This window comes from Megachile rotundata, chromosome 9 (assembly GCF_050947335.1).
Source record: "Megachile rotundata isolate GNS110a chromosome 9, iyMegRotu1, whole genome shotgun sequence".
In the NCBI taxonomy this organism is placed as follows: domain Eukaryota; kingdom Metazoa; phylum Arthropoda; class Insecta; order Hymenoptera; family Megachilidae; genus Megachile; species Megachile rotundata.
Genome location: NC_134991.1, coordinates 17,915,343 through 17,928,549, shown reverse-complemented (window position 1 = coordinate 17,928,549; position 13,207 = coordinate 17,915,343). Strand labels below are relative to the sequence as shown.

The 13,207-nt window shown below is 38.0% G+C and overlaps 3 protein-coding genes across 15 annotated transcripts in view; 1 reads left to right on the top strand and 2 right to left on the bottom strand.

Moving 5' to 3' along the window:
- The first annotated feature begins 899 nt into the window (after positions 1-899).
- GPHR (golgi pH regulator) lies at positions 900-4,153 on the top strand. 4 transcript variants are annotated; one of them, XM_076535505.1, is made up of 8 exons: positions 900-1,278; positions 1,916-2,079; positions 2,131-2,237; positions 2,309-2,719; positions 2,777-2,976; positions 3,051-3,236; positions 3,306-3,371; positions 3,471-4,153. In XM_076535505.1, exons 1-8 carry the CDS (start codon positions 1,261-1,263, stop codon positions 3,669-3,671), a joined length of 1,353 nt encoding a protein of 450 aa, XP_076391620.1. In that variant the 5' UTR covers positions 900-1,260; the 3' UTR covers positions 3,672-4,153. The 4 variants fall into 4 exon arrangements, with proteins under 4 accessions (XP_076391620.1, XP_076391619.1, XP_003707911.1 ...); XM_076535504.1 differs by having other exon boundaries at positions 902-1,423; XM_003707863.3 differs by having other exon boundaries at positions 907-1,423; positions 2,795-2,976.
- On the bottom strand, positions 2,721-7,888 carry GCS2alpha (glucosidase 2 subunit alpha). Of its 2 annotated transcripts, none has more exons than XM_003707862.3 (5): positions 7,767-7,888; positions 7,226-7,321; positions 6,734-7,141; positions 4,507-6,647; positions 2,721-4,258 (listed from the first exon to the last, which is right to left on the bottom strand). In XM_003707862.3, the coding sequence occupies exons 1-5, from the start codon at positions 7,781-7,783 to the stop codon at positions 4,146-4,148; spliced, it is 2,775 nt and encodes a 924-aa protein (XP_003707910.1). In that variant the 5' UTR covers positions 7,784-7,888; the 3' UTR covers positions 2,721-4,145. The 2 variants fall into 2 exon arrangements, with proteins under 2 accessions (XP_003707910.1, XP_012151707.1); XM_012296317.2 differs by having other exon boundaries at positions 7,226-7,336; positions 7,767-7,813.
- Positions 7,889-8,060: 172 nt separating this feature from the next.
- Positions 8,061-13,207, bottom strand: part of kon (chondroitin sulfate proteoglycan 4-like protein) — a 30,125-nt gene continuing 24,978 nt past the window's right edge. For all 9 annotated transcript variants that reach the window (XM_076535425.1, XM_076535426.1, XM_003707861.3 and 6 more), the window contains 2 exons: positions 12,678-13,084; positions 8,061-12,615 (listed from right to left, as the gene is read on the bottom strand). In XM_076535425.1, the coding sequence (XP_076391540.1) occupies positions 10,636-12,615; positions 12,678-13,084 (2,387 nt within the window). In that variant the 3' untranslated portion in view covers positions 8,061-10,635. The remainder of the gene's footprint in view (positions 12,616-12,677; positions 13,085-13,207) is intronic.

The following is a 13,207-nucleotide window of genomic DNA, read 5'->3' as shown; positions in this document are numbered from 1 at the left end:
TATGCCCCAACACGCCTTAAGGGGTCAAATAAAAATTGATTTTGTGGGCTTAATAGGCAAAAAAATGAATAACTTATCCAACAAAAATCGCTTTAAAATGTCTAAAGAAGCATACTACGTCGTCAATGTTGCGAAATATTGCTTTTTATATTTTTCCTTAACGCGTATTGGGGCATACGTTTTTTCAGTTTAGTTCGCAGTTTCGCCGCTAGATGGCGCCACAAATTTTCTCCATAAAATTACATTTTTTTTATTTTCTTTATTAAAGCTTTCAGGAAACTTTTATTGCGTTATTTTGCTTCTAATGCGATCACATAACACTTCCTGAGCCTCAGAAGCACTCAAAGTTCGCTAATTTTCGAGAAAATCGCATTTTTATATTTTTGTAGTTCCAACTTTCACCGCTAGATGGACGCCAATTTTTTAGTCCATGTTTTGACCTATTTTTTTATTTTCTTTTCTAGCGCTCTGAGAAGGCTCTGGTGGCAATATATAGGCTCTAGAGAGGCCACAGAACAATTTCTGACCCTCAGAAATACGTAAAATTGCCTAATTTCGGAGAAAATCAAAATTTTAGTTTTTCGTAGTTCCGCCGCTCGCCGCTAGATGGCGCCACCTGTACCGTTTTGGACCTAATTCGACAAAAATTGATTTTCTGGCTTTATTAGGCATCAAAACGCATCAAACCCTAATAGAAATTTGTTTCTAAATGCCTCAGGAACCATACTACGTCGTCAAAGTGCCGAAATATTCATATTTTTATTTTCCGTATATGCGTGTTCGGCCCCTCGTTTTTTAGTTTTAGTTCACCCGTTTCGCCGCTAGATGGACGCCAATTTTTTAGTCCATAAACTGCATTATTTGTAATGTGAGCAAATTCAATTTTTACATTGAAGTCTATGAGGATCAGTTTATTCGGTACTTATTCCTCCGTGGCAAGTCCGATTTAAAATTTTTTTTTCTATGTCCATCTGGATGTACATACGCATGTGCGTGCAAAATTTGATGAGAATTGGTTGAGTGGTGTAAAAGCAAAACGCGGACAAAGAAGTTGCAAAATCAAGTGTATAATAATTGATACAAGGGATCAGATCTAATCCTCATGAAAACTTTGTGCCTATACTGGACAAAAATCCTAATTGCACCAACGATCACTCGTGTTTGCGCCGAGTCGAATTCCAATAAGTCGAATAGTATCGAATAGTATCGAATTCAATTGCATCGATTCGTTCGTTTAGTTTAAACACACCTTGAGATGTAATGAACTCGTGGATAGCGGTGTGTACGATATGGCGTGGATTGTTTTTGTTGCGGCATTCTGTCAAGTTGCAAGATCAATTTGACACTTCGCAATGCGAAGTGTTCGTGATATTATTAAAACATGGGCTTTTTGGAGGATACATTCGTGATTCTTGTTACACAGGTGGAAATATATTTCCACTAATAGAAATTTAATCCTAGTGGGATTTTTAGATATTATACTATTAGGTTACGAACGTATAATTCTCTTTTGTTGAAAACTACAATTATAAATGTTTATGTTACTTGAATAAGTGTTTCTGTTGATATTAATAACATTTTCAAAATGAAATACATTAGAGATATGAAATTCTTTGAAACATTTTGATACCGAATGATACTGATTATTGAACTAAATTAACTATTTAGGACATTGTATGTGTCATCATAAATTTGTGTTATTGTATTAATTAAGATGTAAATGTAATTTATGTTATCTGTATGAATATTGATACTGCCCTAATAAATCTGGTGGTTTAAAATCGTGTGATTCATTTTGTAAAGAAACTAAATGGATTTGATTATTAAATTTTAATAATATGTTCGATTATGTGCAGTCAAGCTTCATAGTTTTGTTTATACTTCATTTTCTATTGATTTATATTACATATTTCAGGTGATTTTCTTCTTAGGAGGATGGGTATTTTTTGTAAAAAAGTTATTTCGGGATTACGAAGTTCATCATAGATTAGTACAATTAATTTTCTCCACAACGTTTTCATTGTCCTGTACTATGTTTGAGCTAATTATTTTTGAAATAGTAGGAGTTCTTGATTCTAGGTAAGGAAACAAGTCCCTCTTTATTGAACACTAATAACAATATCTGTTTAGTTCTAGATATTTTCATTGGAACGTTGGTCTTTATATGCTTCTCTTTATGGTAATTGTTCTGATTCCATTTTACATAGCATACTTTATTATCAGTAATATTAGATTTGGTATGTATCTCAAATACGTTGGCATAATGTTGATTATACTATCAGTTATTGACTTTAATTTATTTTTGCAGTAAGACTGAGATTAATACGACCATTAACGGTTATTGTATATCTTTTTTACCTTTACTTGTTTTGGAAAGTGGGAGATCCTTTTCCAATTTTAAGTCCAAAGAAAGGTCTTTTATCTATCGAACAAGGTGTTAGTAGAATAGGAGTTATCGGCGTTACCGTTATGGCACTGTTGTCAGGATTTGGTGCTGTTAATTATCCGTACACCTCGATGGCTTATTTCATGAGGCCAGTAACATACGCCGATGTTCAGGCTATAGAGAGACGGTTATTGCAAACAATGGACATGATTGTTGCTAAAAAAAAGCGGATAGCACTAGCTAAAAAGGGAGAAGTGGTAGGACAGACTGAAGCTCGTTCTCGGCTTTGGGGTATGCTCGGGCCTTTAAGCGGTACTAAAAGTAATCAAGAGAGTATGTACGATATCCTTTTATTTACGCGATATATGTATAAAATAATGAATCATATAGTGATCACAATATTTCCAGGTATTAAACAGCTACAAACAGAAGTCATGGCACTAGAAGAATTATCCAGACAGTTATTTTTAGAGGCACACGATATTCAGATCGCAAGAGAACGCTTAGAATGGGCTGCTACTTGGCAAGGAAAATATTTCAATGTTTTAGGATATTTCTTCTCTGTATATTGTACGTGGAAAATATTTATCGTAAGTACTAATGTCGAAGGTATTTTTAAGAATCTTGTACCGAGTCGTTCGACGTTCAATCTTTGACTTTTTAGTCAACGATTAATATAGTTTTCGACCGTGTCGGCAAGAAAGATCCTGTAACTAGGGCAATCGAAATCGCAGTACATTGGATGGGTTTCAATATTGATGTTACATTCTGGTCGCAACACATTTCCTTTTATCTTGTTGGTTGTATTGTTCTTACGTCAATCCGTGGTTTATTATTAACCCTTACAAAGGTACACTTAAACTTCTAATTAGTTTTTGTTTTTATTAATATATAACATTCTTAATATTGTTCATTTCAGTTTTTTTATGCTATATCAAGTAGCAAATCATCGAATATTATTGTGCTTATACTTGCTCAAATAATGGTAAGATTTTTCTCTGGTCGATATAGATAAAAATACCAGAGGTCTTTTTGTAAATGAAGTGGTTGTTTTTTTAATATACATAGGTTTATATCTTTTCAGGGAATGTATTTCGTATCTTCGGTACTTTTAATGCGAATGAATATGCCTGCTGAATATCGAATAATAATAACTCAAGTTTTAGGGGAATTACAGTTCAATTTTTATCATAGATGGTTCGACGTTATTTTTTTGGTATCTGCTTTATCGTCAATCGTGTTTTTGTACTTAGCTCATAAGCAAGCACCGGCAGAACGTATTTGATTCAATAGAACATTGTTTTTTTTCGTTTATTTAATTAAATCAAGATATTTTTTTTGTTTTCGTGTTTACAATTCTATTACAAAATCTTTTTCTGTAATAAAATTTGTTTTTCTAGTTTAAAAATCTATTTTAAAAAAACAATTAATTCGATGTATTAAGTATTTGAATATTTTTTCTCTAGATATATGTTGAACATTTATATTTCTAATACATACGATGTTTTGTTGACATGCATAATTATAAGCTTCAAAGATTGAATAATGATTTTACAATTTTACTATTTGATCAAACGGAAATAGCTTCTTTTCAAACTTGTCAAAGTAATAAATATATCATTTACATTAACTCTACGTTGTATTTGTTCTTTTGCGGTATACAATGATATTTTGATCACAGATAGCTGACAAAATTACGTGAATAGAAAATTGGCATTACTGTATGATTACTGAATGTACGATGAATAAAAATGCAATTTTAATGGATTAGTTCGATAGTCCATTCTTCTCCCATATTTACACCCGGTTTACGCACAGTTAATACATTATTATTTGGATTGTATTTAGTTTCCAAGGTAACTTTTCCCAAATCTGAAAGAAATGTAATTTCAATTATAACTGAACAAGTTTCGCATCTCGGTACATAATTGAAAGGAAGGTAACGATGTAGATGTTTATAGAAGAATACATAGGAATTTACGGATGCAGGAGCGTTTACGAGGGGATATACGGATGTATCGATATAGGGACTTATGAATAGAACGATGTAAGAATTTCGGGATATACATCTCGATGTAATGTATGTTTCATTTTTTATAATATAGATTTCAATTACTTACTGCGCGAAGTTAATACAGCCGATTTAACTCCTTTAGGTGGATTTGCGATGTCTACCCTTTCTAACCAGCTCTCCGTTTGATACGAAGCTAATTTGTCTATGAACGTGGAAGTTAATTTATTCCCTTCAAAATTAAGTTTCAAATATAGATATTTTCCATGGCGATATTCGAAACTGGTCTCGTCATCGATGTACAAGGTGCCGTTTGCTTTACCAGAAGAATCCGTTATCACTACCAAAGTGTATGGATCGTTTTTCATCGCGACCGTGCTACGGCGTATTCTCATTTTACGCGGAACGATGGAACCGCCTCTTTGGAATACCGGAATTTTGTGAAGAGTTACAGGAACACTGACCAAGCCTGGCTGACGATACGGTTGCATGGTATCAACATCGTACCAGGTTATTTTGCCTTCTCCAGGGAAGTATACGTTAACATCCGTAACGGATGGCTGAAAGACTGGACGTACGAGTATAGAATCACCGACTAATATTTCATCGTCGATGGCGTAAGTTTCTGTTTCGCTCGGATAATGAGCCCATAGGGGTCGTATCACAGGGACACCAGTTGTTTCATGCTCCCGGAAAAGCGTATACCATAATGGCAAATAGGAATATCTCATTCTGAAGGCTTCCCTGACCAGTTGAGTAGTTTCATCGTTATATGTCCAAGGTTCGCGTCGTTTGGTTTCGATGTGGGAATGCTGACGATAGAAAGGAAGCCAGGCACCAGCTTGATTCCACCTTATAAACAGTTCAGAATCCGGATTTTTGAAGAAACCTCCAACGTCCGCACCACAGAACGACATTCCAGAAACAGCCATGCTAAGACACATTGGATAACTGATACGAAGATGCTCCCACTCAGCTGTATTGTCTCCGGTCCACATAGCCACATAACGTTGTGATCCGGCAAAGAATGATCTTGTTAGAATAAACGGTCGTAGAGTGCCTCCTGATCTTCTGAATAAAGCTTCGTACGTTAACATGCCCATGAGAAATCCATTGATATTGTGAACGCTTCTGTGTTCCCAGCCACCGTGATGGATTACATCTTTAGGCATAGTTACTTCGGGACCGTTAAATACGCTTGGTTCGTTCATATCGTTCCAAATGTACACATCATTAGTAGTACCATGGAATTTATCCAAGCTATATTGATTGATATAATATTCTTGTACTAGTGGATCAAAGAAGTCTAAATATGATGCCGCTCCCGGCCAACACCATCCTTCGTAATCCTTTCCATCTCTCGTTTTAACGTAATAACCGAGTTTCGTTGCATCATTATGAAGGAAATAACTGTTATCGCGTTTAATATGCGGGTCGATGATAACAACCAATTTTCTACCCTTTGCGGTCAAGTTGTGTATCATTTCGAGAGGATTTGGGAATTTACGTTCGTCCCAAGTGAAGTATTTTTTACTATCGGTGTATTCGATATCTAGCCACATAACATCTAGAGGTAGATCATGCACGTCAAAGTTCTCTGCTATTTGTATCACGTCATCCTGATCGTTGTAATTCCAACGAGACTGGTGATATCCTAAAGTGAACATTTGCGGCAAAGGTGCTGTGCCCGTTAAGCCAGTGTACTGTTTAAATACGTCTAAAGGCTTAGGGCCTAACATGAAGAATACATCGATTACGCCGGATTCTGACATGAAGTGGGCATCCACTTGTGACTTTTTGCTAGAACCAGATACCAAATTTACGATACTTTCTACGACGTTATTGTCTGCACTTGATAAAATATCGATCCATGTTTCGGCAACATTGTGCCAAAAAATACCGGTCGTTCTCTCTTTACCGTGAGCATAAAGAACAGGTATTGCACCGTAAAGTGACATTCTTTCGTTGACCTCGTATTCGAATACGTCTAAATTATACAGTCTGTACGGATGAGCTTGTTTAGTTGATTTTAATGCAAAAGAATCGGCATGTTCTGGTACACCGTACGCGTATTCCGCTCCTGGGAAGCTAAAATCTAAAGCAACAGCCTCTGGACCAAACGGTTTCGAGTCATGATGAGTTTTGAAATTTTCTTCCCATGCACCTGGATCACTTTCTGCTCCGTCGCCCGGAGGTTGCTCATTATTCGCTACATCGATATTTTCTGCAGTTTCTTCTTCTTCGGGTTTCCTATAGAAAACGAATGAACATTCTTTACCAAACTTTATTAAACCATAGAAAAGTACAATATAGCATTCGTAGTTATATCAATATACTTAGGCTTTGCACGATGATGCTCGTATCTCATGAGTCCTCTCGCATTGGCGGACACAACTAACGTATCTTGAGAATACAAGTCCATTCTAAATGGATTAGCATATAATATAACTTTGTTATCTCCATTTGTTACAGTTACTTGATCTACAGTTTTTTCGACCAGTGTCAACTCGGATGTTTGAGGTTGGTCTTGAAGAGCATGTTCAGGTTCATATCTGGGACGTAAAGGATTCTTTTCGTTGATACGGAGTCTGAATGTATTATTTTTCAACGCCGTCAATTGCAACGTATAGAGAATCCACGTATCCTTATTAAATAAATCTATGCTTATACTGGATCGATTATTAACCAACGTGTCTAACCGCAGTTGATACGGCGTTTTTCCAGGTTCAACTTTTCTGCAGCGTCTAATGGCACAATATAAATTGGGTGTTTTATGGGGTTTCAAGTAAATAAAGCAGACATTTATAGAGACAAGGTTAAGGATTTACCTGCAAAAACTGCTTTGGTCGCATGTTTTAAACGTATCCCTATTGACTGCGTCAACAAGAAAGGAAGAACAGACCAATACTAATAGTAATGCCACCCTATAATATAAAGAACTGAATATTTAAAACATTAAGTTATGAATGGTAGGTTAAATTTTATTTTGGATTAATCGGAGAACGAGTTGAAGAGTATTTAACATCGTACTCCCGATTTATCGAAAACTATTTTTTAACGATAAATTTGTTTTTCTTGTGTACGCTAAACATATTGCAACGGTTTCGTAAATAAGGTTGTTAAAATAGAATAGTGTTGCATGTTGTATTACTAAAAAAAAAATCATTTATATCAAATACGATGTTATCATGGACACGTCAGCGTGATCATGATTGAACTGTAAAAAAGTAAACACTAGAAGAATAACGTTTACACCTTCGTGTCCATGAAAATCGTTAAAAGCGAAATATTTCGTGAGTTAGAGCTGTTCGTGAAAGAAAAGTTAGTTTCAATTCTTGAAGGTTAAAAGGCCGAAAATAATTAACTTACCGCACGTATGAAGCCATGTTGAAAAGTAACGTTTGCTATGCCGCGTTCTTACTAATTCGAATGAAATATAATCGATCGCATAGATGGAGTCCTGTTACCTACCAATCATTGTCGGTAAATTACTTTTTGAAATAATAATTTTTGAAACATTATATATAATTTTATTTATCGTTTAATTTTTGTTCGGAATATCGAATTGTTAATAATGTATGTTTTTCCGTAAAGTGCTGAATGAAATTCTTGAAATATAATATACATAGTATACATATATATTTAAAACATAATGTTTAGCAATTTTTTTGATAAATTTTTTGAGAAAATTTATTGTTGAATAGTTACATATTGTATAAATTAATAATGAACGGGTAATTTCGTGTTACTGATGGCACGTTTTCTTTATATAACATCGCACATTTAATTTATTTGAATTACAAGAGTAATGGCATTCAGTCGGCAGGGAAAATACAATCCTATATAACTATATTACACGATATAGAAGTTTGGCACTCGGATCCGTTCACTTCGGGGATGTAAAAAAGCCTAACTTTTCTATTATACGTATTCGTTAATTATTAACACACGATTTTCTTATCCTGTTTCATCACACGATCGAAACTATTACATTAATAATTATAATATATTATGAATTTGCGAAACAGTGTTTTCTATGCCGCGTAGTGTACATATGTCATATATTTATACATACATGTACATATAATAATAATAATAATAATAATAACAACTGTCGTTTATTATTATCATTATCGCTATATTAACATCGATTTTAGAGCGTTTTCATCATTACGTTGTATCTAAAGTTTTAACGAAATCATGATTAAGGTCACTGTGAATTTGCGCAGGCCTAAAAGAGATACAACGTTAAATACTTACTGACAGATTAGCGAGCGATTTATTAAATTTGTCATAATACTGAAGAGATCGAGCGAATCGATATCGAGTTCGAATTAAAACTGTCAGTTTATGGGTAATCCGGGTGATCATGAATTTATGAAATATTCGGTTAAAGAAAAATTCTTCAATTATCCGAGTATCCGAGAGATACTCGAACTTTTGTGGCTCGTGATTCGTGACAGATCGTTCTTTTCGTTGTTTCGTAACAAAAGTAAAAAGTTGCGACATTATCTTTGTATTTGAACGAAAGATTTGAACTCGATCGGTAAGAATTCGATAGATCGACGTATGTGATACAGAATCGATAGAAAGTACGCTTGCAACACGCAAAAAGATATGTGCGATAACTCGAGTGTTTCTGTTGCATTGGTATGCTTCGAACGCACATGTATATGCATTCTTAAAAAAGTTGCGAATAATTTTTATACATTTTTTACGCGCGCGTGTGTGTATACGTATATAAATCCGAAATAGTCAGTTAATCTTTATAATACTATTCTTTTTACAAAATTTTACGTACAGGTATGTATATTGTTTCGTTTTTGGTTTATGTCTCTAGATTAGATGCTCCCGGTTTTTCTTTTCAATGAATATTCGTGTGACACCATCGGTGTTCCGGCTCTGCGATTCGACGATTTACTTTATTCTTTTATTCTTGTTAAGGTATTACCCGAAGGATGAACACCGATGTAGAAACATTTCGATTCGACGCCGAGTGAAGAAGAAAGGCCGCGAACTGGCCACTGTGCAGGCCTCGTGGGAAATATTCTTACACAAGATTCGGTAATCTCTTAGGCACATTCGATCCAATAATAATCGATGATACAGTTTCGACTTTTGTATCTCTTTACATTTAGTAAGTCTAATTGTTCGAGATTTCGAAAGATTCGTGGCCACTAGCTCGATTCACCGCGAATCACTTGGTACGATCTCCGTCACGATATAGCTAAGTTGTAAATGGAAATTCTTGTTAAGCGACGTCCAACGAAGTCGAAACTTTCAGGATCCCTTTATCGTCCTTAAACTCTCTCCCTTAAAATCTCTCGGCATTCGAACAGTTTTACGATCTCGCTATATCGTGGCGAAGATTGCGCAAAATGTATCTCCTTTCCTAGTTTCGATACACATATACATATAATCGACGTTTTTGTTCGAGTACTTGGTGTAAAAAAAGAAAAACAAGAAACGCGATGGAAACTCTGATCCTCGACTCGCGATTGTGTAGAATGACGTTAATCGTTCAACTACTGCAATGACATTGTACCGGGTCGTTCCTTTATCTTACATCGATAACCGATGGACAATATTTACATTACTACATATTAGCTAACAGTTTCGATACCGATATGCAATATTTTCCGAATTTTCCGAATTTTCCGAATTTTTCTAATCGAAATACGTAAAAGTTGTCGACGTTATAGAGTGTAACGGATGCAGCCTGGATTAATCGAATATGTAAGAAGAAGAAAACAATGCACAACGTTTCCACATTAACGATTAAACTGTAGCAAAAGAGACGAGATTGTCTTATGCGTGATCACCGACGTCAGCAGCGAAGAAACGAGCTGTTAGTCGCAAGGCTCGGAGATGTTCTTGCCGCGATCAAGATAAAAGGGCTTCGTTATGGAGAAACTGCGCTTAAGGGAATCCCGGGTTTAAAGCGGCCCTGAGTATAGAAAATCTTCTATACGCGAACTATATTTGTTTAATATAGAGTTTCGCCTCGAGATCAGTAGACGTTAACGGTCCGATACGCTCGCGGGAAAAAAAGAGTTTCCGTCAAGGTTTCGGTATAAAATCGAGGCTTCCGGTATATACGTCCATCGCATAGTCAGTTATTATCTTTAGGCACATTATGACCATAGTAATCGACTTATGTAAAAAAAACAGTCTTTCTCGAAGGTAAAAGGGTATGTTACGGCCTGTTCCGCATCGATCGCGAACAGCCCTCCTTCTGCTAGACCCAGTATTGATTTCGTCTCAGTAAGGGGTTGTTGGTCCTCTGCGTCGCGGCCGATTGACAAGGTAGGTCGGACGTGTCGAAGCTGCTCCATTCGTCGGCATCCGCGACCCCGTAAGGATACTTGGCCGAAACGTCGACCTCTGAGCCGGCGATGCTCTCCAAAGGACTGAGAGGTATCACTTTGCACTGAGGCAACGTGGACGTCATCGTAGGCAGTACCGGTAACGGTGTGCTGGCAGCCACGCTATTGTGATCGTTGGCGAAACGTTTTAAATGCGGTGTGGCTGGCATCAAATGATCCGGAGGTCTTGGTAGAGGCATCACGCCTACCGCCGGCGTTGTTTCCGGTTTCTCCTCTTCGGCGTGTTTGTATCTGTTGTGCCTGCACCGGATGGTGATAATTACCACTACTCCGAGTAAAAATACACCGAGCAGCATGCCCAGAATCAACAAATAGTCGTTGCTCATGTTCGGCGCGATCGCCATTTCACCTTCGTGACCGACAGGATCCATTGGTCCACCGAGGGTGATGTTATATTCGTCCATGTCGAGTTTCACGCGAAACTCGAACTCTCCCATGGCTGGCTGGTAGATGGATGCTTCCAAGACGAACGCGAAACTATCCGGAACTCCTTTGTATTCTATTGTCGGTATTTTTCTGCAGACCATGTAAATCACGCCGGACATAACCTCCTGATGAAAGAATTGGGTTACCTCTTTCTCTTTGGTACCGCGTTTCTCGCCAGAAGACGAGGAACTTCTTCTGATTCTCTTTATTTTACCGAATTTCGGCTTCCTGATGATCCTGTAGACGGGATTGCTACCCGTCAATTTGGCCAACGGTGTAGCGTCCATGTGTTGCAGGGTTATCCGCGTCTTCTCACCCGCCAGAGCTATCATGGAGTTGACGATCATCAATGGTACCACCTTGATCTCGATTCGTATGTATTTCTGCTCGAATCCGCTCAATCGGGCAGTCAATTCCAAGCTGTCGTTCGAAACGGTCATGTCCATTTGCATATACATCACGCTCTTCGACGACAGATCCGTTTGTTTGAAAGCTGTTGCTGATTTTATATCGCGCACGTATAATAGACCGTGCTTTGGTCCATTCGTTACTTGATAATCCACCAAGTCCTGTCTAGCGTTAGTGTCTAGTTTCACGTTACTGTCCGAGATGACGGCTACGTTCGAACCTTGCTGCAGATTCACCGGACCCGGGACAGTGACATTCAGCTTGATGGGTAGAACGTAAACGTTGAAGAAGGTGTACGTGGGATTAAAATGGCCATCCCACACTCTGAAGTAAAAGGAGGCTGCTTGAAGCGGACCGTTATGCTCGAAAACCAGTCGGTTCGAGTCGACGTCGTGTTGACTGAATTTGTCCACCTGACGCACCTCCGAAACATTCTCGTTAAACGGTAGCAGCAACAGACGACCGTAAGTAGGTTCGGATATCAATTGGTATATAATTTCTTCCGACGGAGTGTCCGGGTCGATGGTCAGTAAGTTCTCTCTGGTTATAGTTTGGTTCTGATTCTGAACGACCGTGATGGACGGAGCGTTCGTTATCAACTTGAAGGGTTCGTCGTTCACCGGTTCGATTATGACCAAGATGGTGGCGTTGCATAGGAGAATGTGACCCGGTGTTAGGTAGAGAGAAAAATGAATACGATCCTCCAAGGTATCCGAGTGGTCGTGGTAATAGGTGATCTTTCCACCTTCGATTTGGGGTTGAGAGAAAGTGGTAACGTTCACGTCCGGAAGAAACATCACGTGACCGTGGTTAGGTTGACTAACCAGTTTCGAGAGTACCGCCGGATTCTCGATACCAGCATGAGTTTGGAGAAACGACACGATTCCACTGATGTTCATCACGATTTGAGCCGAACCACCTTCTTCGACTCTCACGTTCTTCGCGGAGATGTACCGATCCAGTCCGCCGCTCGAGACGGAAATGTCTATTTGAAATACCTACGACAGAAATTACATTTTCGCCGTGGTACTCTTTCTCTTTCTCTATCTAGTAACCTTACCTGATTGGTTAAGGATTCCGTGAAGTGCGCTTCCACGTCGAACGTGAACGAATCGTTGGCGGACAGGTCCATGAACTGTTTGGTGTGCTCGTAAAACACTTTGCTCTCGTTGATATCCTTTTGCGTGAATCGATCAACGTTCAACCATGCACCTTCGCTCGTCTCCATGATGATCTTGCCAAGATGTGGTCCGTTTTTTATCGCGTACTTTATTTCTCGCTCGTGGTCCAAACATTTCGTAAGCAGCGATTTGTTCGATAGCAATTTCCTGGTCAGAGGAAAAACGTTCAGCGCGGCGTTGCGTTCGATGGACAAACGAACTGGCTTGGTGGTTATCGGAATCGTGTAAGAATCGGTCGTGTGCACTCCGTCGTTCAGGACGAAACGAAATTCGGCATCGGTTCCATCTGAAACCGACAATTACACGATTATAATACGGTACAGAATATTTTGTTATGTACCGTACCCGTTCTACGTAACCGTTGTCACGGTTATTTTGCTGCTCGGCGAACATGAAAATAAAAATAAAA